At 34.0% G+C, this 24,458-nt stretch overlaps 1 protein-coding gene across 1 annotated transcript in view; it reads left to right on the plus strand.

Moving 5' to 3' along the window:
• Window positions 1–22,282, plus strand: part of LOC110027106 (callose synthase 3) — a 98,420-nt gene extending 76,138 nt beyond the window's left edge. The window contains exons 35-43 of the mRNA XM_020728396.1: window positions 4,165–4,284; window positions 4,356–4,474; window positions 4,559–4,642; window positions 15,936–16,048; window positions 16,154–16,383; window positions 16,747–17,541; window positions 17,640–17,690; window positions 18,156–18,311; window positions 21,896–22,282. Coding sequence (XP_020584055.1) covers window positions 4,165–4,284; window positions 4,356–4,474; window positions 4,559–4,642; window positions 15,936–16,048; window positions 16,154–16,383; window positions 16,747–17,541; window positions 17,640–17,690; window positions 18,156–18,311; window positions 21,896–22,141 — 1,914 coding nt within the window. The 3' untranslated portion in view covers window positions 22,142–22,282. The remainder of the gene's footprint in view (window positions 1–4,164; window positions 4,285–4,355; window positions 4,475–4,558; window positions 4,643–15,935; window positions 16,049–16,153; window positions 16,384–16,746; window positions 17,542–17,639; window positions 17,691–18,155; window positions 18,312–21,895) is intronic.
• The last annotated feature ends 2,176 nt before the right edge of the window (window positions 22,283–24,458 follow it).

Raw genomic sequence — 24,458 nt, forward strand, 5'->3', positions numbered from 1 at the left:
TATATATATATATATATTTATATCTAAGTATAAATCATAGCAACTCGTGTGGTCAATGTGGTTCTACACTTTTTATTTCACAGAGTTAGTGCAGGTTCGAAGGAATAAAAGGCGTAACACCAACATCCTATATCTATTCTTTTCTAATTAATTTTAACGAGCCAATTTTGAGTCAAACACGACAACTCCAAGATCAACACGAATCAAGCCTGAGCTCGCTCAAGCTCGACTCGTTTACAGCCCCTACCCACATCAATTCATACAACCCCTACAGTGAGAGGCCTTAGCATGTGCATGCCAAGAGAAGTGGGAAAGATTGGATAAGGAACTAAAATAACAGATAATTGTAGGAAAAAAACCTGAGGAGAGCAGTACGACCTGTACAATTTCCAGCCCATAAATGCTTCTGATGCCATGGATATGGCACATCACCTCCAGCTACTAGAGGAACTGAGCGGTGTCTTTCACTAAGCATGGTGTCATGGAGGAAGTGAGTGATGATGCTACCGCTAAGGATTAATGTGAGGAATACCGGTTCTTGGGAGATGAAGAGGAAATGCTAGTTGTAAGAAGAGTTCTACTGATAGAACCATAAAGGATCACTCGTGTTTGAGGAAAAATATTTTTGGCATCAGGTGTACTGTGAGAGGAAAAGTTTGATGCCTTATTATTGACGGAGGAAGCTGTGAGAATGTGGCTTCTACTTTCTTGGTGAAGAAGTTGGATGTTGTTACATAGAAACACTCTCAACCCTATTCTCTAAAGTGGTTGAAAAAAGGAAACGAGATATGAGTGGATCAACAATATGCCTGCTAGAGGTTTTCCATTAGGGATCAACTACAGGATCAGATGTGGTTCCCATGGACGCCAATTAACCACAACATTCAATTTCAAGACGCAAAACAACAAGTTCAAGAACACTAATGCATTCACGAAGGAGGGAATACACATCATTCTCTTACCCATCAAGGATTCTGGAAGAGCAGCTACACATGATTTCTCATATGCCACTTTTCTGCTGTCAGTTAGAAGCCCCAATGGCACTGGCCTTAGTCATCTTAAAGGGACTAAGGAGGAGACAAATCCATCGGAGAATGTCCAACCATTGTTATCTAAGTTTCAACAGGTGATGACGGAGAACCTAGTAGAGGGTTTGATGCCATCAAGAGTTATCCAACATGTCATAAATCTTATCCTAGAGTTAGGATTGCCAAACAGACCGACATATATGTTAAGGCTAGTACAGTATGAAGAGTTACAACGACAACTCCAAGATCTCATTACTATGGGATTGATGAGAAAGAGTACTAGTCCATGTTTTGTTCTCGCACTTAATGTGCATTGATAGTCGAGTTATCAACGAGATCACCTAAAATACTAGTTCCCTATCTATCGCCTGGATGACATATTGGATTATTTACATGGAGCTGTAGCCTTTTCCAAGATTGATCTATGCAGACAATATTATCAGATCATATTAAGGTTGGGGGATGAATGGAGGGCCGCCTTTAAGAACAATGATAAGTTGTACGAGTGAACCTTCATGACATTTGGAATGTCCAATGCACCTAACTTATTCATGAGACTAATTAATTTGGTTTACATCGAGAAATTCGTGATTGTTTACTTAGACAATTTTGTCTACAAGAGTTCAGAGGAGAAGCATTGTCAGCATCTGAAGCGATTTTTTTAGGTTCTAAGGTCGGAGAAACTATATGCACACCTAAAGAAATGTCACTTCATGATGACACATGTATATTTTTTGGATTATATTGTGTCCTGTGCAGACATGCAGATGCACCCAACGAAGATAGAAGCTATTGTGAGCTGGAGACCCCTGAGGTGGTTTTTTTCAAGTTAACGTCATGTTACAGACAGTTCATCAGGAGCATTAGCACCCTTAAAGCTCCCCTGACCGAGCTTTTGAAGTGAGATAAGTTTCAGTGCATAAAGAAATCCCATTCCAGTTTTGATTGACGCATGCCCGAATTTTAGATTTATTGGATTTCAGCTAGTTCTTCCAGGTGGAGTGTGACAGCTCTAATGTGGGAATCGGAGCAGTGTTGAGTCAAGGAGGAGACTCTATAGCCTTCTTCTGTGAGAAGTTGAACGAGTCCAGGAGAAAGTATTCAAACTATGACAGGAAATTTTGTGCCATTATGAGAGCTCTCCAACAATGGAGTTCTAACCGCTTACAAGCTAGTTCACTTTATTCACAGATCACAAGGTATTAAGGTTCTTGAGCAGCCAGAGCAAGTTGAAATGTAGACATGCTATGTAGGTTGGTTTTTTGGTGTTTCCAATTCGTGCTCAACTACAAGGAAGGAAGTTAGAGTCGAGTAGCAAATGCCTTGAGCCATCACAATTCTCTAATTACGTCTCTACAGTCTAGAGTTGTGGGATTTGAGTTAGTGAAGGAGTCATACAACACAAATGGGGATTTCAGGAAAATTTGGGAATAATGTAAGGAGAGGCTTGAAGGAACATACCATAGAGATGATAGTTATGTCTTCCATCAGAGCAAGTTGTGTGTGCCCAAATGTTCGTTGAGAGAGGCCATTGTTTTGTATAGTCACATTTAGGGGACTGACAGACCATTTCGACAAAGACAATACCCTCACACTAGTGAAGGAACGCTTTTTATTTGGCTCTGATTGATAAGAGATGTGGAGCGATACATTCGATAGTGTTGAACCTAAAGCACAGAGTTATACATGCCATTAACAGTACCAAAGGACCTTTAGGTTGATGTGAGCATGGATTCAATGATAGTAGTGGTTGACTAATTCTCAAAGAGGGCTCATTTTTTGCATTGTCACGGGATGCTAGACTCATCTTATATCGTTGATTTCAACATCTCCAATTATTTTTCCTAGCATTGTATCTAAAGGCGAGAAGGTGCTCCTGATATTATTCGTCATGAAGCGGTGTTTATCAATCTCTCCCTGCTTCCCATGCCATCATTCCAGCAGCCAACCTGCTGCTGCTGCCCTGCCTGCTGTGTTTCTATCTCCGGCCCGCCCTGTCTGTCGTTGCACAGCCGCCAGCTTCTGTGCTTGCTGCATTTCTGCCGCCAACCTTTTCGTTCTGCTATTTCCATGTTGCCGGCCTTCCTTGCAGGTTGTTGTTTCCCTGTCCCCAGCCTTGTCGCCACCCTGACTGCCTATCCCCTGCCATCCATTTCCTTGTTGCTGCCCTACCAATGGTCCATCATTTCTTGTCGGGAACTCGTCGACAGCCACCACTTATGTGTTATTTCCCCTTCCGATTGGTTTTTTGTAACTGTTTTTTTGAATTTCAACAATAATGTTATCGTTCCATTTATATTTGGATTAATTCCGGTATCGGGGCATGCATGTAAAAATTGAAGTTTAGGTGTTAGATATGTAAATAAATAGAAATTGAGTGGTATGTATGTAAATCTTCCTTTAATTTTCCCCCTGCTCATTTTAGTGTAAACTTTATCAGATTTGAACAATGAACACTAGCAATTTTCTTTGTGCTTATTTTTATATGTTACCAAATAGTCAGATTTTGTATTAGACTATTAATCATGCTGTCGTGGTTATCATTAACCGCACCTTGAAAGGAAGGCAAAATGATTACGGATATTAAACGCTGTTGCTGTGTTACTCCTACAGATGACATCGTATTTGATGAAGAAGTGTATATTACAAAGGAGTTTAATTCATAAATTGAATATTTATGAAAGAAATAGCCGTACTGTTGTTAGCATTTGAACCTAAATTATGGTATCTTTTATTCTTCATTACAAAAATAAATAGCTGTGCAACTGTTGTGATACTTATTTTCTATTATAGCATTATTATTTCCTTGAATTTTCAATCATTGTTGCATTTCTAAATTAAGCTTGAAAATATTTTTGAAATACCTATAGAAAATAATTGGTAATGAAGATTTTATTGATGTTAATAAGTGAAGCATGGATTTATACTTGTTATATGGAAGCATGTTTTTTTTGCTTATGTAATCTGTAGAGGTTGTATCGTTAGATAATATCGATTACTTATCGATGCACTTTATGGTATTATGACCAAGGGTATGCCATAAGTAGGTTAGGAATCTTATTTGTTTTCCCTCTTCATGGTTCTTCGCATATGTTTCCTTAAATTTTTTTAACTTTTTCTGATTCTCTTTTCCTAGGTCATCTACCGGATAAAACTTCCAGGTCCTGCTATTTTAGGTGAAGGCAAGCCAGAGAATCAAAATCACGCCATTATTTTCACTCGCGGTGAAGGTTTACAGACAATAGACATGAATCAGGTAGCCATTGATCTTTCTAAATCTCATTTTATGTCAGTATTTTGTGTTTACAATGGTATCTATTCACCTAGGATAATTATCTGGAAGAGGCGTTGAAAATGAGAAACCTACTTCAAGAGTTTTTAAAAAAGCATGATGGTGTGAGGTATCCTTCAATCCTTGGTGTGAGGGAGCACATATTCACCGGAAGGTAGGCTCGCAAGGTTCTGTTAAAATGATTTGTTTTTGTTAAATCTCCTGGAAATTTTAAATGTTTTTTTGCTGCTTCTTGCAGTGTTTCTTCTCTCGCATGGTTTATGTCAAATCAGGAAACAAGTTTTGTAACAATTGGTCAGCGCTTACTTGCAAATCCTCTTAGGTAAGATTTCCTCCTCAGCGGCATAACTGAAAGATCTAATAATGTGCATGGTTATATCTGGATAAAACGAGGAACAAATAGCTAATATTTTATCAAGCCCTGGGACTATTCTAATTTTTCATTCATTGTGGCAAATAGATTTTTTTATTAATTGATTTCTTTTCTTTAATATATCCTTATAATTGAGGAAATTCATGTCATTATTTTTTTTATGTTCCTTAATTGCATCATTTATACTCTTTTTGTGTCTTAATACTGTAAATATGAGAAAATAATAAGTTTTTGTATCCAATTTTTATTAAATAAAATGGTTTTACCTTTTTTGCAAGTTATAAATTATCCTTTGGTTTTAAGCAGAGAATTACATATTGAGATATAATGATACAATACAAGCGCATAGGATTTAGTTTTAATTATTTATTTTGTTAGTTAAATTATTTTTTGGTGGATAATTTCATCTTGATTTGATTTTGAAATTTATGATATGATTTAGATCAGATAAGTCTATCTTTAAATTTATATAATTAATTTTTTTAGCAGTAAATATCCTATTTCTATAAATTTTGATTCATCAATTGTGATTAATTATCAATGAATGAATTGAATCAAGATACTACCCTAATCTTGTCTCTTTTGTGAATTTGATTGTCTATTTTTTTTTTCTTTTGCGGAAGTTTTTCTCCTCTTCCTGACGTCCGACATCCCACGGAGTTACAGGAACATGGAATTCCTGATTCTTGATTGCGAGAATTTTGCTATACCATAGAATTGATGGTTTCTGATATCACAGACAGATTGAACCATGCAATCTCGTCTTGTTGCCCAATTCAGCGATATTATTTCTTTCTTTTATGGCTTATTTCCTGTTTTTGTATTCTTATCTAAGGTTTTTATTCAAGGGACTATATATATATATATATATATATGCTATTAGTTTTCTGGTTGAGCAAACTTTGACCCTTATTATTGTATTTGGAGATATTATCTATTTTATGCTCTACGAAGTGTTTTATCATTTTCTTTGCAAGTATTGTGTCTGTCTCCTGCTCAGGAATAGGGGTGAAATTTCCTCGACCTCTGTATTTCTCCATATTGTCGTCCGTCTAGCTAGGTCAGCTACCGATCGACACAGAATTCGCTGTCAAACAGTAAATTTTTCCTCTTACCCCTTACAAATGTCATTGACCTCCCATATTCCCATTCCCTTACTATCCCACAACCATCTTCGTACTAAAACTATTTCTTGAACACCTTCTAAGAGCCTTAGAACTATATCATCCGTTATCAAAGCCCGTAAATACTATATTTTTAGAGAAGTCTTTTTTCTCCCAATCCAAAATTTCAAAAAAGAAAATTCCCACAATGTTCAAATCATTCCTACTACAATTCCTAGCCCTAAACTTAAATTTCCAAATCTAATTTTCATATCTCCACTAAAACCAATTCCGACACCTACCACTAAAACACTAAATTTCGACCAACCTTTTATCTACAGCCCTATACTTATTGAAACATTTATTGGGAGAAAATGACTTAAATCCGCCTAGCATAAATCTGCAAAAAGGTGTTCAAGAACTTATTATGGAGGATTTGCAACGATAAATCTTTCAAGTTAAGCAAAGGGTTGTCGCCTTTGAGAGGAGACAACTTGGAGAGAGCATTCATAGCCACAATGGTGACTCGTCAGTTCGAGAAGAGGAAATGAATCCCTAATACCAGACAATTTCTAGTGATGAACTAATAACCTGACGATTGGCATGCAATATCAGAGAAGTCATGATTTTGGACTGAAGATTGACGTTTCATATTTTGACAATTGCATGTATTTAAACGAATTCGAGTGGCTCCAGACAGAGAATATTGTCTGATTACAAGCATGTCCAACCAAATAGAATGGTAAAGTTTATTGTCATTGAGAAAGTTCGTCTCCGTGGTGAAAATTTTGAAGCCCACGCTCACGTGAGAGAAAAATAAAATTATTTTTATGATCTATATAAGATGAAATGAGATTCAACATAAGTATCTACCAGCATATTACATACATGACTTGATATTGAGATTCAGTATTTATAATAGCAAAATCCCTTAGTAGCAGAGTAGACCATTGAGTTCGAGTAGTTGTTAAAATGTGAACTAGTGGAGCTCGAGAAGAATACAATAGGCCAATATCTTGGGGGATTGAGACCTTCCATTGAAAACATCATACAACTCCAACCTTATTGAATATTATAATATGGTCATACTTTAGCATGAAGGCGGAGAGATAACAACACAACAACAAGTTCATACCACACAAATGTTTTTATAACAAGAAATAGAGAACACAAGAACAAACTAGCCCCTAGTGTTAGGACAAAGGGGGAGAATCCGGTCCGACACGAGAGGGTGGTTTGAAGGGATAGAGATAGCTGGGGGAATTGTAGGAAGGTCGGTTGGCAACAAGTTAATCGGCTGCAGTGGGCTAGCGGTGGTAGTAGGGGCGTATGGGAGGCTATCATCCACAATAGTGGGGTTAGGTGAGGTTGGCGACATCGGCAACAAGTCGAGAAAGGGGTTAGTGGTCATAGCAGCAAGGAAGAGGGGCAAGGAGGTGGAAACAATATGCATGGGGGAGGAGGAGGCGCAAGGTAGGTCGAGGCGGTCGACATCTTGAAGCACCTCCTGTATTATGATACAATCCCAACAGGAGAAGAACAGGGTTGTCTAAATAGCTCCTTGTTCGTGAACAGTGTGTTCAGCTCATTAAAAAGCTCGTGTTTGATTCATTCACTAAGTTTATGAGTCAAACATCAATAATTTTTTTTTTTGTGTTCGACTCATTTTAGCTTGAAATAATTAAATTATATATATAATTAATGAATATTATTTTTAAATAATATAATTGACTAATATATATATATATATATATATATAATTGATTAGTATTTTTAAAATTATTAATTAAAAATAGAATAAAAATATATTAAATTATATTTAAATGATGTTTTAATATAAATAATAAGATTTAAATCTCCTCTGAACTCTTAATATTCTATGGATGTGTGGTTGAGGTTGTCAAACCACTTTTTATTCAGGAACAGCTTTGTATTCAAAGTATAAACGAGTCGAACACAAACAGTAGTATTTTTTAACAAATCGAACGTGAGTTGAGCATAGACTCACTCTTGTTCGGCACGTTTACACCCCTAGAAAAAAATGCCTAGTGGCTGAAACCTAAAATCAGCAAAAACTAAACCCTAGGCAGCGACAACATATATTTATAGTAGGCAAATTTTGGGGAGAGGAAAGGATGACAATTCCCTCCCCATTGAAGTGTTTGCCGGTTCAACATCACTCATGGGGGACCTACACAATCATGTTGTACTGGGTGATCCAGCTCTAGCCTTGTGTCAGGCTCACGTGGTTCGGGGAGCTTCGACTTCATCTGTCGAAGCTCCTGGGTCCTCGTAGTATGATGTCAAGTCTGCAATATTGAATGTAGTAAAAACATTGTAGTTCATTAGTAGGTCAATCTTGTAAGCGTTGTTATTCAACTTTCGGAGTATTTTGAAAGGTCCATTCGCTCGGGAATTGAACTTTTCGAATGGTCCCATCAGGAATCTTTTTTTCTTTAATCGGATCTACACTAGGTCCCCTTCTTGAAAAGTCACATTCTTTCTGAACTTTTTACATGTGCTTGGTACTTGCGGTTCTGTTTAGTAATTTCCTTCCTAACATCTTTGTTGAGCTTCTGAATCTCTTGTGCCCTCGTTCCTTAGCGTCCTCGCTAATTTGTGTTGTAAGTGAGATGGGTTCCAATTCAAGCAGAGTGAGTTGTTTGTGCCCGTACACAATCTCAAATGGGGTGTGTCCTTTAGTTTTGACTCACAGATCTGTTGTAAGCAAACATGGCATGTGTTAGAATCAGATCCCATAGCTTAATATTCTTCCCAACAAAGCATCTCAGCAGATTTCAAGGCTCCTATTTGCTACATCAGTCTAACTATTCGTCTTAGGGTGTGTTGCAGAACTTTGTTGAAGCTTAGTGCTTAGTTTTCCCAACAGAGTCCTCCAAAAGTGACTCGAAAACTTGAAGTCCCTGTCCAAAGTGATGGTCCTTAGTATCCCGTGCAGCCTCACAATCTTTCTGAAATACAAGTCGGTGATATACGATGCATCCAGTGTTCGGTGACAGGGTACGAAATGCACCATTTTTCAAGAATCAACCCACCATGACTGAGTGAATCCTTGTTCTGTTATGTCCTCAGTAGTTCCACCACAAAATTCATGCTAGCATCCACCCACGGTGCCTCTGGTACTGTTAATGGGGTGTATAACAGTAAATTTTGCCCTTTGGTTTTTTTCATAAGACAAATTCTGCATTGTTTGGGCTCATGAGTGCGAGTATTATTCATGCCAAAATGCCCTGCAAGTCCTCCACTCCGACTATCTTGAACAATGGACTATCTCTGCGAACATCTTGGAATGCATAACTTACTCTAGTAGAACAAATATTCATCAACTTGGTATTATTGCCTAAAAAGCTTCTCTTGACGCTACTCCCTGGTTTTCCCGAAATCCTTGTTTGTCTGGTAAAGCTCCTTCTTTACTACCCAAGCCCACAATGCGGGCCTGCATTGTAGTGATCAGCAAGTAATGGTGGCTCAATGCACGAACTGGAATGATGTTAAGAACTCCCCATAGTGGTGTGTCGACCGTTCAGTTTGCTCTGGTTGTCTAATAATTTCAAGGCTTTGTGGTCATTGAACAAACTCAACTCACTGATCCATAAGTAACGACTCAAGTGTTCAAGAGCTATCACAACATCATAAAACTCGTACGTCGAGTATTTCTATCACAACCCGCATCGGGGGCTTGAAATTGTTAAGGCGGGAACTGACGGTCGGACGGAAGAAACATTTCTAACAGTTTTATTTCATAATCAAATAAAATTCACCAAAGCACAAAAGAGTCATTCTAATTTATAAAACTTAATTTTAAAATATGGTTCATATTTAAATTTTTACATTTAACATAAAATAAAGTTAAATTATAATAACTATCATCCCGCGCTCCTCAGTGTCTGTACATAGCATCTCTTGGGTTCATTTAGTATATAACTTGTTTTCCTGTAAAAATGTAAACAACTTACGACTTGAATTAAATTACTCAATGAGCAAATGGTTCTAAATTACTTTAATTCTCATTTTAAAATATTTTATAAAATTACGCTAAACAATAAAAATGGCTGCAATAAAAGTAAGCAACAACGAAAACATATTCATTTTTTTTTATTCATTTATGTTATACTTTTCATTATTGAGAGTTACCGTCTAAACGTATACTTTAAAAATATATATTTAACCATTCTATGTCTATTTTCACTTTCATTTTCATTTTCGTGTACTGGTACATTGCATTCCTCTCTCAGTACTATCCAAAGACGACTCCTATATGCATGCATATATCACATTTTATTTATTTTTCTTTTAACATTTAGAAGAAAACATGTACTTCTGCGTTTAAAATAAAAGCTGAAAAACAATAAATAACAGAACTATTGTAAAATAAAGCTTATTTATCCACTTCAACAGTGTAGTCAAATTGTCATTTCCTCGGTCAGTCTTTGTGGAGCTGGGCACGATAATATTTTTAATGAGGTGTAGATTGGGTCATCAAATGTTTTAGATATTGGCTAAATGTGAAATTTGAAGTTTGTTGAATTTTTTAGGAAGATTTTATTATTAGTATATTTTGATATTAGTGTTTTTTATTTTTAGGATTTAGAATTATTGGTATGTCATAATTTCGGTTTCTTTTTTTTTATTATGGGGAGTTATGATTAGGTGGATGCCGAGATGAGAATGATTAGGTGGATGAGTGGTTTTACACTTAGAGACAAAATGCGAAATGAATATATCTGTGATAGGGTTGTAGCTCTTGTGACGAACAAAATTAGAGAAAGTCGTCTTTAGATGGTTTGGTCACGTTAAACGCCGACCATCTGATGATCCGATTAGGAGGGTAGATGTTTTAGATTCGACTTGTGTTAAGAAAGACAGAGGTAGATCTAGGAAGGCTTGGGCTTATTGTATAAAAAATGATCTTAATTTACTAGAACTAAATGGAAATATGACATTAAATAGGGTGCAATGGAGAAAAATTATTCATGCACGTAGTGGGATTAAGGCTTTGTTGTTTTTGTTCGAGTTATGATTGATTTATTTCTTCTCTAATGTGATAGTCATTCTCTTCTATTTAACTCATAATTGTTTTCTTTGAAATTTAAGAGGAATAATTATTTTTCCATTCCCAAAACTTGCATGTTATCAAAGCCAAAAATAACCGTCGAAATTGCCTGATGAATCCCGCTGGCCTGATAGCTCGCGTGTTCTGGGTGTCATGGTCCCCTCTTTTCGCTCTGCTCTTTCCTGAAACCTTATGACACAGTTGTGACTGTAGCTAGCTAGGAAAACAAGACTACATCGCGACATACAAAGATATTCGAAGCTCCGACCTTTCTCCCAATTTCACTCCACTTCTACCTGAAACCATCGATTAGGTGGGAAAGTAAACAGATTGCAGCTTCATCCTCGCGATACAGTCACAATTAGATCCAACAAGGAAGGAAAATACTGGATCATGACTTCATCTCTTTGCAATGCAATCGTGATTAGAGCTAACAAGGAAGACAACTTGATTGTGGCGTTCGAGAGATCTGGGTATGCTTCCGCTCGGTTTTGACTTCGCAGCTTCCTCACGATTCTGTCTTCAGTATTCTAGACCAACCACAAAATAGAGGACTTTACCTTCTTTCAGTCTCTTTAATTTTCACAAACAAGGCTTCTATTCCAGAGTACCGTGAACCAGAGAATCGAACTAAATCAAAAGTAGACCCATCAAATACTCAATCTATTTTAGAACCTTCTGCTTCTTCACCGCTAGGGCCGTCTCAGTCAACTTCTCCTCTACTCAGGTTTAAGACCCATTAAATACCACAACGTAAAGGATTGCACCTCCTTTTTTCGGTTCCTCTGTTTTTCACAAAGACAACTTTCGTTCCAAAGTGCCATGAAGTTGAGAATCAAACTGAATCGGAAGTAGGCCAGTCAAATACTCAATTTGTTTTAAAACCTTCGGCTTCTTCTCCGCTGGAGTCGTCTACACCAACTTTCTTTTTAACACGCCTTTAAAGCACTGAAATAACTTGCAATCGAAATTGACTCTAATGTTTGGATTCACCCTCTCCTCTCGTTGATGATGTTGTATAAATCGGTGACGACCTTCGCCCAAATAAATTCTATTGTTTTTATTGGTTCCAATTATTCTAAAACTAATTTGTCCTACCCATGGTGGTGAGATCATTGCTAAAAATCATGGCTTACAAAGGAGAGGCATGTTGGAAGATTTAATGTAAACTCGTAAATTATGAGCCAAAATCTAAATGTGAAGGTCGGGCTTATCAAGTTACTACTGATGACACTCAAGAGACTTCTACCAACTTAGATACAATTTCTTTTTCTATGGAGCAACTACAGCACCTGCAGAAGTTGTTTCAATTTTCAAAATTGTCACCGACTCAATTTTACCCTTCAGTACAGAATGATAACTCTCTAGCCACTAACCTGTTTAGTGTTAACCCTAATTTATTCATTTTTTGGATAATTGATTTCAGTGCATTTGATCATATGACTGATTATTTTAAATTATTCTCATCTTATAATTCTGGTGTTGTCAATAAAAGGGTTAAAATTGACGATGGCTCCTCAAAATTGTCGGGATGGGAACTGTCAAACTCGCATTGTTGTTAATCTTTCGTGATGTGCTTCGTGTTCCCAATTTTTCTTGTAATCCATTGTCCATCAGCAAAATTACTTCTAATTATCGGTGTCAAGCTAATTTCTTCTTCTCTTATTGTGAGTTTCAGGAATTTACCACTACGAGGATGATTGATAATGTTGGGAAGATGATGGGCTATACTATTTTGAAGTTGAACTTGATGTGAATAAACAATGATGAAGTATTTGTTTAAATTCTGCTTTTATTTCCGAATATGATATTATACTATGACATTGGTTAAGTCATCCTAGTTTCTCGTATTTAAAATTATGGTTTCCTAACTTATTTTGAAAGATAAAGTTGTCATATTTCCAATGTGAAGTCCGTCAGTTTGTCAAAAATTATCGTGCCCCCCTTTTTCTTTTCAAATTTACAAGTCAGCTACACATTTTACTTTGATTCATAGTGATATTTGGGATCCTTCTAAGCATCTTCACTCTGAAAAAAATGGTTTGTTATCTTTACTAATGATCACAAGATTAAATTGGGTGTACTTTATGAAAAAAATGTGGAAATATTTTTTAAAAACTTTTACATTATGGTACAAACACAATTTCAAAAATCTATTCAAATATAATTGCCTAAAGTTTTTAAAAAATGTTTTAGGTAATTTTTTTTCCGAAAAAGGAATAGTTCATCAAAACTCGTGTCGACACCTTAAACAAAATGGTGTGGCTGAAAGAAAAAACAAACAATTATTAGAAGTATCTCGGACATTGTTATTTACAAATCATATGTCGAAATATCTTTAGGGTGATCTTACCACTACGTTTCTCATTAATAGAACACACAATAAAGTATTGAACTTTGAACACCTTTTAATGTTTTTCAGAAAATTGACCTAACAAATTTGTTTTCTTATGATTTATCTTTAAAGATATTTGGGTGTATTGTATTTGCTCACATTCATAGTCATAATCAATAAAAGTTTGAACTTTAAACCATTAAATATGTTTTTGTTATGGTCACCCAAATGGGATGGGAGTATAAGTGCTTTAATTCTATTTTGAAAAAATGTTTGTTTCCATAAATGTCATTTTTTTTTTAAGTAACAACTCTTTTTTTTGGGGGGTGGGGAGATAAAATAAATATTCACTATTGTTTTTCTGAACTTACAAAATAATCTCCCCAACCTTGATTATTCAGCCTTAAAATCCAAGCTATATTATATCGAAAAAAAGTGTGTCGAGTTTTTCAATATTAAAGATGAATTGATCTTTCTACTGTGTCATCTCATGATGTCTTTAATCCTATAACAACTAACAAAGAGGAAACAAGAAAAAAAACTATAACATTAATACTATTTGACATAGTCCACTCGCTATAAAAGATAACTCAAAAGAAAGTGTGTGAATCTTTTGCATTGCCTCAAGTCCATGAATCCTTCAGGTAATGTCCTCATTGAGTCTTTACCCCACGATCAGCCCACTTCATCCTTGTGTTTTGAGCCTTCTAATCCTAAACCTAAGTCTAGCCCTAGTCCGAAATCTAATGATTTCAGTCATCTCATTGTTGCTTGTAAGGGAGGTGAGACTCTGCACCCAACATTCATTGTCTCATTATGTGTCATATGAAAATAAGTCGCCTATTTTTAGGGTTTTTACCACATTTGACTTATATGGAGATTCCTAATACTATGTAGGATGCTCTAAAAGTTTTCAAGTGGAAGTAGGCTATCTTTGAGGAGATGAAAGGTCTAATAAAAAATGACGCATGAGAATTGGTTGATTTCCTAAGAGCGAAGAAAACTGTCAGATGCAAATGGGTTCTTTTAGTTAAGTGTAATTCTGAAGGTTCTCTAGAAATGTACAAGGCTTGACTGGTTGCCAAGGGATTCACTCAGATCTATGGCATTGATTGCTTAGAAATATTCGCCCTCTTAACGAAACTAAAATCCATAGAAGTTCTTCTATCACATACTGTTAATCTTGATTGGCCTCTATAACAGTTTGATATAAAAAATATATTTTTGAGTGGGGACCTAGAGGAAGAAGTATCTTGGATACACGTCCAGAATTTTGTGAGAAGTTTGGCGAGGTGTGTATACTAAAAAAGTTCTTATATGAGTTGAAGCAGTTATCTAGAGAATGATTTGAAAAATTTGCTTTGTTTGTTAAAGATCAAGAGTATACTTTGTGGCGAAGGTATCATATAATATTCTTCAGCATTCAAAGGATGAGAAGATAGCCGTACTGAGTGTATGTGTGGACAATATTATTCTCATCGGGGATGACATATATGAAATTGACTGGTCCTCCCCCGCATCAGTTTTTTGAGATCAAAACTTAGGATTATTGAGGCATTTTTCTTGGCATGGAGGTTGCTAGATCAAAAAAAGGGATTGTTGTTTCCCAACGAAAATGTGTTCTTTATTTTCTAAAAGAAACATGGATGAGTGTTTGTAAGCCAACAAACATTCAATTGATCCCAATTAGAAATTAGGAGATGAGGGTGACCCAATGAACATAGATCGATATCAAAAGTTGGTGGAAAAGTAGATATATTTGTCATATACACGGCCATATATTGCCTTTGTTATAAGTTTGGTAAATCAATTTATGCATGCACCATCTGAGAAACACTTGAAGTTAGCAGGATTCTCATATACTTAAAAAGTACATCAGGTAAGGGTTTACTCTTTTAGAAGACCACACAACAGAATATAGAGCCATGCATCTATGCAAACTAGGCGGGCTCAGTTGTTGACGATTAATCAACATCTAGATACTGCACTTATGTCTAGGAAAATTTGGTTACATGACGAAATGAGGAATAGAATATGGTGGTAAGGAGTAGTGTCAAAAGACAGATCGAGCTATTTCTAATGGATATGTGGGATGTTATGGCTAAATAGAATTCTTCATGAGCTGTGGATTCCGTTAAACATGCAAATTGAAGTTTTATTGTGCCAATAAGGTTATCATAAGCATTACAGAAAATCCAGTGCAACATGATCACACAAAACTTATGGAGATTGATAGGCACTTCGTAAAAGAGATGATTAATCGTGAAGCTATTTACATATCTTTCACTTTGACAACACAACAAATAACAGATTTCTTCACTAAATTACTTTTTAGTCCTAGTTTTGAGTCCTTGTACGCAAGTTGGGCATGACAGATATTTATGCTCCAACTTGAGGGGAGGTGTTGGATTTTTTAGAAAGATTATATTTTTGAGTATCTTTTATTATTAGTATTTTCTATTTTTAGGATTTGAAATTATTGGTTTGTCATATTTATGATTTTCTTCTTTCATTATGGGAAGTTTTGACTGATTTTATTACTTTCCTGATATGGGAGTTATCCCTCTCTATTTATCTTGTAATTGTTTTCCATGAAATTGGAGAGGGATATTTATTTTTCCGCTTCTAAAACTTACAATGGCATTCTATTAAACTGCTCATACTAGTTCTTCGTGCAGTTCGTCCAGTTGCTTCTCTCTCTTATAAGCTTCTTTTTCTTTTCATGTTTAGGGTTCGATTTCACTATGGTCATCCGGATGTCTTTGACAGACTCTTTCATCTCACAAGAGGTGGTGTGAGTAAGGCTTCCAAGATAATTAATTTAAGCGAGGACATTTTTGCGGGTATTTTCATGAATTAAGTTCCATCTTGTTTTTCACTGTAGTCCAAAATAATGATGGAAACTCATCAGATATCTAAGCAAGTTATATTCTTCTTCTGTGGTGTAGGTTTCAATTCGACGCTCCGCGAAGGCAGTGTCACTCATCACGAATATTTGCAAGTAGGCAAAGGAAGAGATGTGGGCCTTAATCAGATATCTCTGTTTGAAGCAAAGATCGCAAATGGAAACGGGGAGCAAACATTGAGCCGCGATGTATATAGGCTTGGGCACCGTTTCGACTTCTTTAGGATGATGTCCTGCTATTTTACGACTGTGGGATTTTATTTTAGTACCCTGGTATGTCTTGGTTCTTACATAAAATTGTCATGACTATGATGAATTCTTGAACTGAAGCTCATCATCTTTTTCTTTTCGGGCATTTACATACATAGCACACAATTATTATTATTATTGTGTTTACATATCTCACACCTAAACTTTCATTGTTTACACACTTAGCACTCATCTTTAAAATCACATCAACAATACCATTATTACCACTTTTTAGAAGTTGAGCACAAATTTTCATGCATGATTTAAAGTACTAATGTGTCTTGTGTGTAAATATGAAATTTTAAGAGTGAGGTATGTAAGTAAATACATAAGAATTGTGTGCTAGGTATGTAAATTTTCCTTTTTTTTTTCTTGTTTGAATTGCAGTTGACTGTCCTGACAGTATACGTATTTCTATACGGGCGACTTTACCTCGTTCTTAGCGGGCTTGATGAGGGCTTGGCTACTGGGAAAAGGTTCATTCACAACCATCCCCTTCAAGTAGCTCTCGCCTCGCAGTCCTTCGTGCAGCTTGGGTTTTTGATGGCACTACCTATGATGATGGAAATTGGTCTTGAAAAAGGATTTCGAAACGCGCTAAGCGAATTCATCATGATGCAGTTACAATTAGCTTCCGTTTTCTTTACTTTTTCGCTCGGAACCAAAACTCACTATTACGGAAGGACTTTGCTTCATGGAGGTGCTGAGTATCGCGGCACAGGTCGCGGTTTCGTCGTCTTCCATGCGAAGTTTGCTGAGAATTACCGTCTTTATTCTCGCAGTCATTTTGTGAAGGGCATGGAGTTGATGATCTTACTCGTCGTTTACCAAATATTCGGGCAACCTTATAGATCCGCAGTTGCTTACATATTTATCACTGCTTCGATGTGGTTTATGGTTGGGACTTGGTTATTCGCTCCATTTTTATTTAATCCTTCTGGGTTTGAATGGCAAAAGATTGTTGATGATTGGACTGATTGGAACAAATGGATAAGTAACCGTGGTGGGATCGGAGTGGCGACGAATAGCAGCTGGGAATCATGGTGGGAGAAAGAGCAAGATCATCTGAAATATTCGGGAAAGCGAGGGACCATTACGGAAATACTGCTATCTTTCCGCTTTTTCATCTATCAATATGGGCTTCTCTATCACTTGAATATAACCAAGACAAAAAGCATATTGGTACATTCGTAACTAGTTATTTCAAGCACGAAAATTTGTTGCAATTTCACATGAGAAATGTGGGATTCTGAACTTAAATTATTTGCTTGTTTTTACAGGTATATGGCATTTCTTGGCTTGTGATCGTGATAGTATTGCTCGTCATGAAGGTAAATTCGTAGAATTCTTGGTAGATTTATAATTTCGAAAAGCAACTTATTTAAATTATAATTTCTTCTCTCACGCCTTATTCTTGATTAATTGTCATTAGAGTAAATTTGTCATTGTTTTCTTCATCATGCTGTGGTTTCACTGAACTTCCTTTCTTTGTGCGTCTTTGAACTGCATTAGAAATGTAAATTTTCCTCCTAAATTTAGGTCTTAAATTTCTTGCAAGATATTAAATAGCGAGATTTTTGTTAACGAAATTCGTACAATCTATATTTTAGAAATAAAATAACGTATTTATACACAGTAATTGGACAATTTAGAAGCATAGCAGTTCTACTTATGCATCACCGTTCCGACCTCTCTTTCTCTCTCTTCAAGATGTAATATCCTTGTATTTTTATTCTCTAACTGACAACATAACATATTCAAAATAATTTATTGTCATTATTTATGTTTTTTTGCAGACCGTATCTGTCGGAAGGCAGAGATTCAGCGCCAATTTTCAGCTTGTTTTCCGGTTGATCAAATTCCTAATCTTTGTTACGTTCATGTCTATATTCCTACTACTCCTTTCACTATTACTACTACTAGTACTACTACTACTAGTACTACTACTACTAGTATTACTACTACTACTACTACTACTATTATTACTACTATTACTACTACTACTACTATTATTACTACTATTACTACTACTACTATTACTACTACTACAACTACTACTATTACTATTACAATTGTTACTACTATTACTACTACTGCTACTACTACTACAATTACTACTACTACAACTACTACTATTATTATAATTACTACTATTACTATTACTACTATTATTACTACTACTACTATTATTACTACTACAATTACTACTATTACTATATTATTAATTATTACTATTACTACTATTACTACTATTACTACTATTACTACTACTAATACTATTACTACTATTACTACTACTATTACTACTACTATTACTATTACAATTATTACTACTATTACTACTACTACTGCTATTACTATAACTACTACTATTATTATAATTACTACTATTACTATTACTACTATTATTACTACTACTATTATTACTACTACAATTACTACTATTACTATATTATTACTACTACAACTACTACTATTACTATTATTACTACTACTATTACTATTACTATTACTACTACTACTAGTATTACTATTACTACTATTATTACTACTACTATTATTACTACTACAATTACTACTATTACTATATTATTACTACTACAACTACTACTATTACTATTATTACTACTACTATTACTATTACTATTACTACTACTACTAGTATTACTATTACTACTATTATTACTACTACAACTACTATTACTATTATTATTATTACTAGTATTACTACTAATACTACTAGTATTACTACTACTAACTACTACTACTATTACTACTAATACAACTCCTATTACTATTACTATTATTACTAGTATTACTACTACTACTACTAGTATTACTACTACTACTATTACTACTAGTATTACTACTACTACTACTACTACTACAAGCTATTACTATTACTACTATTACTATTACTACTATTACTACTACAATTACTACTATTACTATTACTACAACTACTACTATTACTATTATTACTATTACTACAACTACTATTACTACAACTATTACTACTACCAACTACTGCTATTACTACTACTACAACTACTATTACTATTATTATTATTACTAGTATTACTACCCTTATTACTAGTATTACTACTATTAGTACTACTACTACTACTACTATTACTACTACAACTACTACAACTATTACTATATTATTATTAGTATTACTATTATTACTATTACTACTACTATTATTACTACTACTACTATTATTACTACTATTACTACTATTACTATTACAATTGTTACTACTATTAGTACTACTACTACCATTACTGCTATTACTATCACTACTATTATTACTACTATTACTATTACTATCATTATTACTATCACTATTACTACTATTACTACTACTACTACTATTACTACTATTACTACTACTACAACTATTATTACTACTATTACTATCACTATTACTACTATTACTATTACTACTACTATTACTATCACTATTACTACTATTACTATTACTACTACTATTACTATCACTATTACTACTATTACTATTACTACTATTACTACTATTACTACTATTACTACTACTAATACTATTACTACTACTACTACTATCACTACAACTACTACTATTACTATTATTACTAGTATTAGTAACTACTACTACTACTATTACTACAACTACTATTACTATTACTATTATTACTAGTATTACTACTACTACAACTACTACTACTAGTATTACTATTACTACTAGTATTACTACTACTACTACAAGTATTACTACTATTACTACTACTACTACTATTACTATTACTACAACTATTATTATCACTACAACTATTACTATTACTATTATTACTATTACTATTACTACTACTATTACTACTATTACTATTTCTACAACTATTATTATTACTATTATTACTATTAGTATTACTAATATTGTTATTATTACTATTACATTACTATTACTACTACTATCACTACAACTACTACTATTACTATTATTACTATTTGTACTACTATTACTACAACTACTACTACTACTATTACTACTACTACAACTACTATTACTATTACTATTATTACTAGTATTACTACAACTACTACTACTAGTATTACTATTACTACTAGTATTACTACTACTACTACAAGTATTACTACTATTACTACTACTACTATTACTACTATTAGTACTATTACTATCACTACAACTACTATTACTATTATTACTAGTATTAGTAACTACTACTATTATTACTACAACTACTATTACTATTACTATTATTACTAGTATGACTACTACTACTACTAGTATGACTACTACTACAACTACTACTAGTAGTACTACTACTACAACTACTACTACTATTACTACTACTACTACTACTATTATTTACAACTACTACTACTGCTATTACTACTACTACAACTCCTATTACTATCTACTCCTCTTACTATTAGTACTATTATTACTACTACTACTAGTATTACTACTATTAGTACTACTATTACTATTACTACTACTACTACTATTACTCTACTACAATTACTACAACTATTATTATCACTACAACTATTACTATTACTATTATTACTATTACTATTACTACTACTATTACTACTATTACTACTGCTATTACTACTACTACAACTACTATTACTATTATTATTATTACTAGTATTACTACTAATACTACTAGTATTACTACTACTACAACTACTACTATTAGTACTACTACTACAACTACTACTACTACTACTACTACTACTATTATTACTACTACTACAACTACTATTACTATTACTATTATTACTAGTATTACTACTACTACAACTACTACTAGTATTACTACTATTAGTACTACTACTACTATTACTACTACTACTATTACTATTACTATTACTACTATTACTACTTCTACAACTATTATTATTACTATTATTACTATTAGTATTACTACTATTATTATTATTACTATTACATTACTATTGCTATTACTAGTACTATTACTACTACTACAACCAGTACTACTAGTATTACTACTATTAGTACTACTACTACTATTAGTACTACTACTACCATTACTGCTATTACTATCACTACTATTATTACTACTATTACTATTACTATCATTATTACTATCACTATTACTACTATTACTACTACTACAACTATTATTACTACTATTACTATTACTATCACTATTACTACTATTACTATTACTACTACTATTACTATCACTATTACTAGTACTACTATTACTATTACTACCTACTATTAATATTATTATTATTATTTAGGAAGATTTACATACATACCACTATTCCTATGTAATTACATATGTAACACCTAAGCTTCAATTTTTACGTGTGAACCACCTTACATATGTATGAAAAGTTGAAAGATTTGAGTGGTATATATAAAAAGTTGAAAGATTTGAGTGGTATATATATGTAAGTAAACATTAGGTCTTAGATATATAGAAATTCCCCTTTTATTATTTATTTATTTATAGATTTGTGTCTACTTAAATTTTTAATTTCTTAACATCCTCTTCAGATTGCGCAAGCATGCAAAGCCGCTATGCGCAAATTCGGGCTATGGGGTTCAATCAAAGCTCTCGCTCGAGGCTACGAGATTATGATGGGGCTGCTGCTTTTCACCCCTATTGCCTTCTTGGCATGGTTCCCCTTTGTTTCTGAGTTCCAGACTAGAATGTTATTCAATCAAGCTTTCAGCAGAGGCCTTCAGATTTCTCGCATTCTCGGCGGCCACAAAAAGGATCGAGCTCGAAATAAGGATTAAAGTCGCCGCGAATTTGGCCGTCTTCGAAGAAATGTTATGTTGTGTTGTATTAGATGTATTTATTGTACTTTGTTAGTATGAATTTGAAGATGTGGTTTAATGTTTTATGAGTGTTTGTTGCTCTATATATTTGATGTTGCCGATGAATTGATTCAATTTTCATTAATGGAAAATTGTTTATTGGGGTTTTTGGCATCTAATTATGTATTTTTGTTTCCTTCTCCAAATTTCACTGATCCGTAGATAGGAGTGTGAACAAGTCGAGTCGAGCTGAAGTCACTCTTGGCTTAAGCTTGATTAATTTATCGAGCGCAAGTTTTGGAATTCGAGCTTGCTTTATTATTATAAAAGGGAGAGTAGTACTTTATAGAGTGTTATTTTAAAATGACAGAATGAATGAATAATTAGGGGAGAAATAAAAAAATTTATTTAATAAAATGTAAAATAATATTATTTTTAAATTATAAGTATTTTAAAATTAAGTTTTTAAATTTAATATATTTTAAGTATATTTTATATTAGTATTTTTAGCAGATAAAATTATGTTAGATTTCTAGCTGCTGTGGTAAATTATTGTTTTATTATATTGTGGATTTTGATTATTTAAGATTAGCTGTTGAAATGAGTTGTTTTTTTTATGTGTGAGCTTGTCTTTTATCATTGTCCATTTTATTAATTTTTTGTAAAATTTTAAGTTAATTTCATTGCATTAACTTCGTATAATTTTCTTGGTATCCTCTGTCTAATTTTAAGCAAATGAAAATGTTTTTTTTTATTATTATTTTTATTTTTTATGATTGACGAGTGAGCTTCTCCAATAGGAGATATTTGCATACGTAAGACTACGCAAAATTACGTACATATTAAGTTATTTGGAGGATATATGTAGATTACATTTAAGTTATACCCCTTATAACTTTTATCCTTCAAATAACCTAATATGTATGCAATTTTGCGTACGTCAAATATTTTTCCTCCATTAGGGGCAGAATGAGTGTTACTTTTTAAGTGAGTAAAATCATCAAATATTTAATTTTTTATGTATCGGCCATAAAAAGTATATTGAAGAAGGGCAAAGTTATTAAATTATTTAAATTACATAAGAAAAAAAATATTACATTTTAATATTTATATAGAAAATTTTTAAATTTTAAAAAGAGGCAATCGCAAATCTTGAACTTGATTATACCTCTATTTTAAAGATTATTTTATTAGTTGTTTCTCATTATTATTATTATTATTATTATTATTATTATTAAGATTCCACGTGGCTTTATTGTTTGTATTGTGTTTATTTATTTATATCTTTCTCTCCTCCCATTAGATTTTCTTCTTATCTGCAAGTACCTGAATTACATTTATTTAGTATATATTAGTAGCACGTGTAAGCCTTTATATGAATCAAGCAGAATTTGTCTTCATATTTTGCATGTCCTCTTGTGAATTGCATTAAATTATTAGATGAACAGGTGGGGGTATAAAATGAATCAGACTTAGTTAGCCCAAACCATAATAAGAAATATAAATGTTATTATTCAAATCAAATAAGCAGTTGACAACAAACACACAACTTAGACACCTAACTAAGGTTGGTTTCAAAGGTGATGGAAGGCTGCAATATGAGTGATGTGGTTGGGGGAAAGGAATGTGGTTGATTGGTGAGTTATAAAGGACATGTTGGAAGGCTAGGCGGCAAAGGATAACAGGCATGGAGGACTGAAGACAAAAGAGAAGAGCAGGTTGAAAGTCTGGTGGCAAGGAATAGAGGATGGGAGGGTTGGCGGCAGGAAGACAACAGGCGGGGGGGTCAGTGGTAGGGAGACAACAGTAGGAAGGCCGAGAAGTAGGCTATAGATGTCGGGAAAGATAGACAAACACAACCTCATGACGAGTTATAGTCGAAGCACATTCTCGCCTTCGAATACAGCCTTAAAGGGGAAGACCTGGACATTGACAACTGACCTCACAAAAATATGAAATAAAAAATGGTCTAAACACGGGAAAAATGCATATAAATATTATTAGGTTAATTAAGGGTGAGCCATCTCAATTAGGCGGCTAATCGCCCTTAAGGAAGGATTGTATGGCCACTCTCCTCCCTTAACATGAACCAGTTCAAGCAATCAATTTGACAGTTGTCGTTGTTGTGTCCCGTGTCTCGCATCACGCACGAGAGATACATCAATTTTAGTCTGGTCCTGATCATCAGTTGTTGCTTCATCACTCGCTTCCTCCATGGCACCCTACTTGGTGAATGATACCTCTTGACTTGTCGGGCAACTAGAAGCGATGTAGCCATATACGTGGCATCGGAATC

This window comes from Phalaenopsis equestris, unplaced genomic scaffold, assembly GCF_001263595.1.
Source record: "Phalaenopsis equestris unplaced genomic scaffold, ASM126359v1 Scaffold000414, whole genome shotgun sequence".
In the NCBI taxonomy this organism is placed as follows: domain Eukaryota; kingdom Viridiplantae; phylum Streptophyta; class Magnoliopsida; order Asparagales; family Orchidaceae; genus Phalaenopsis; species Phalaenopsis equestris.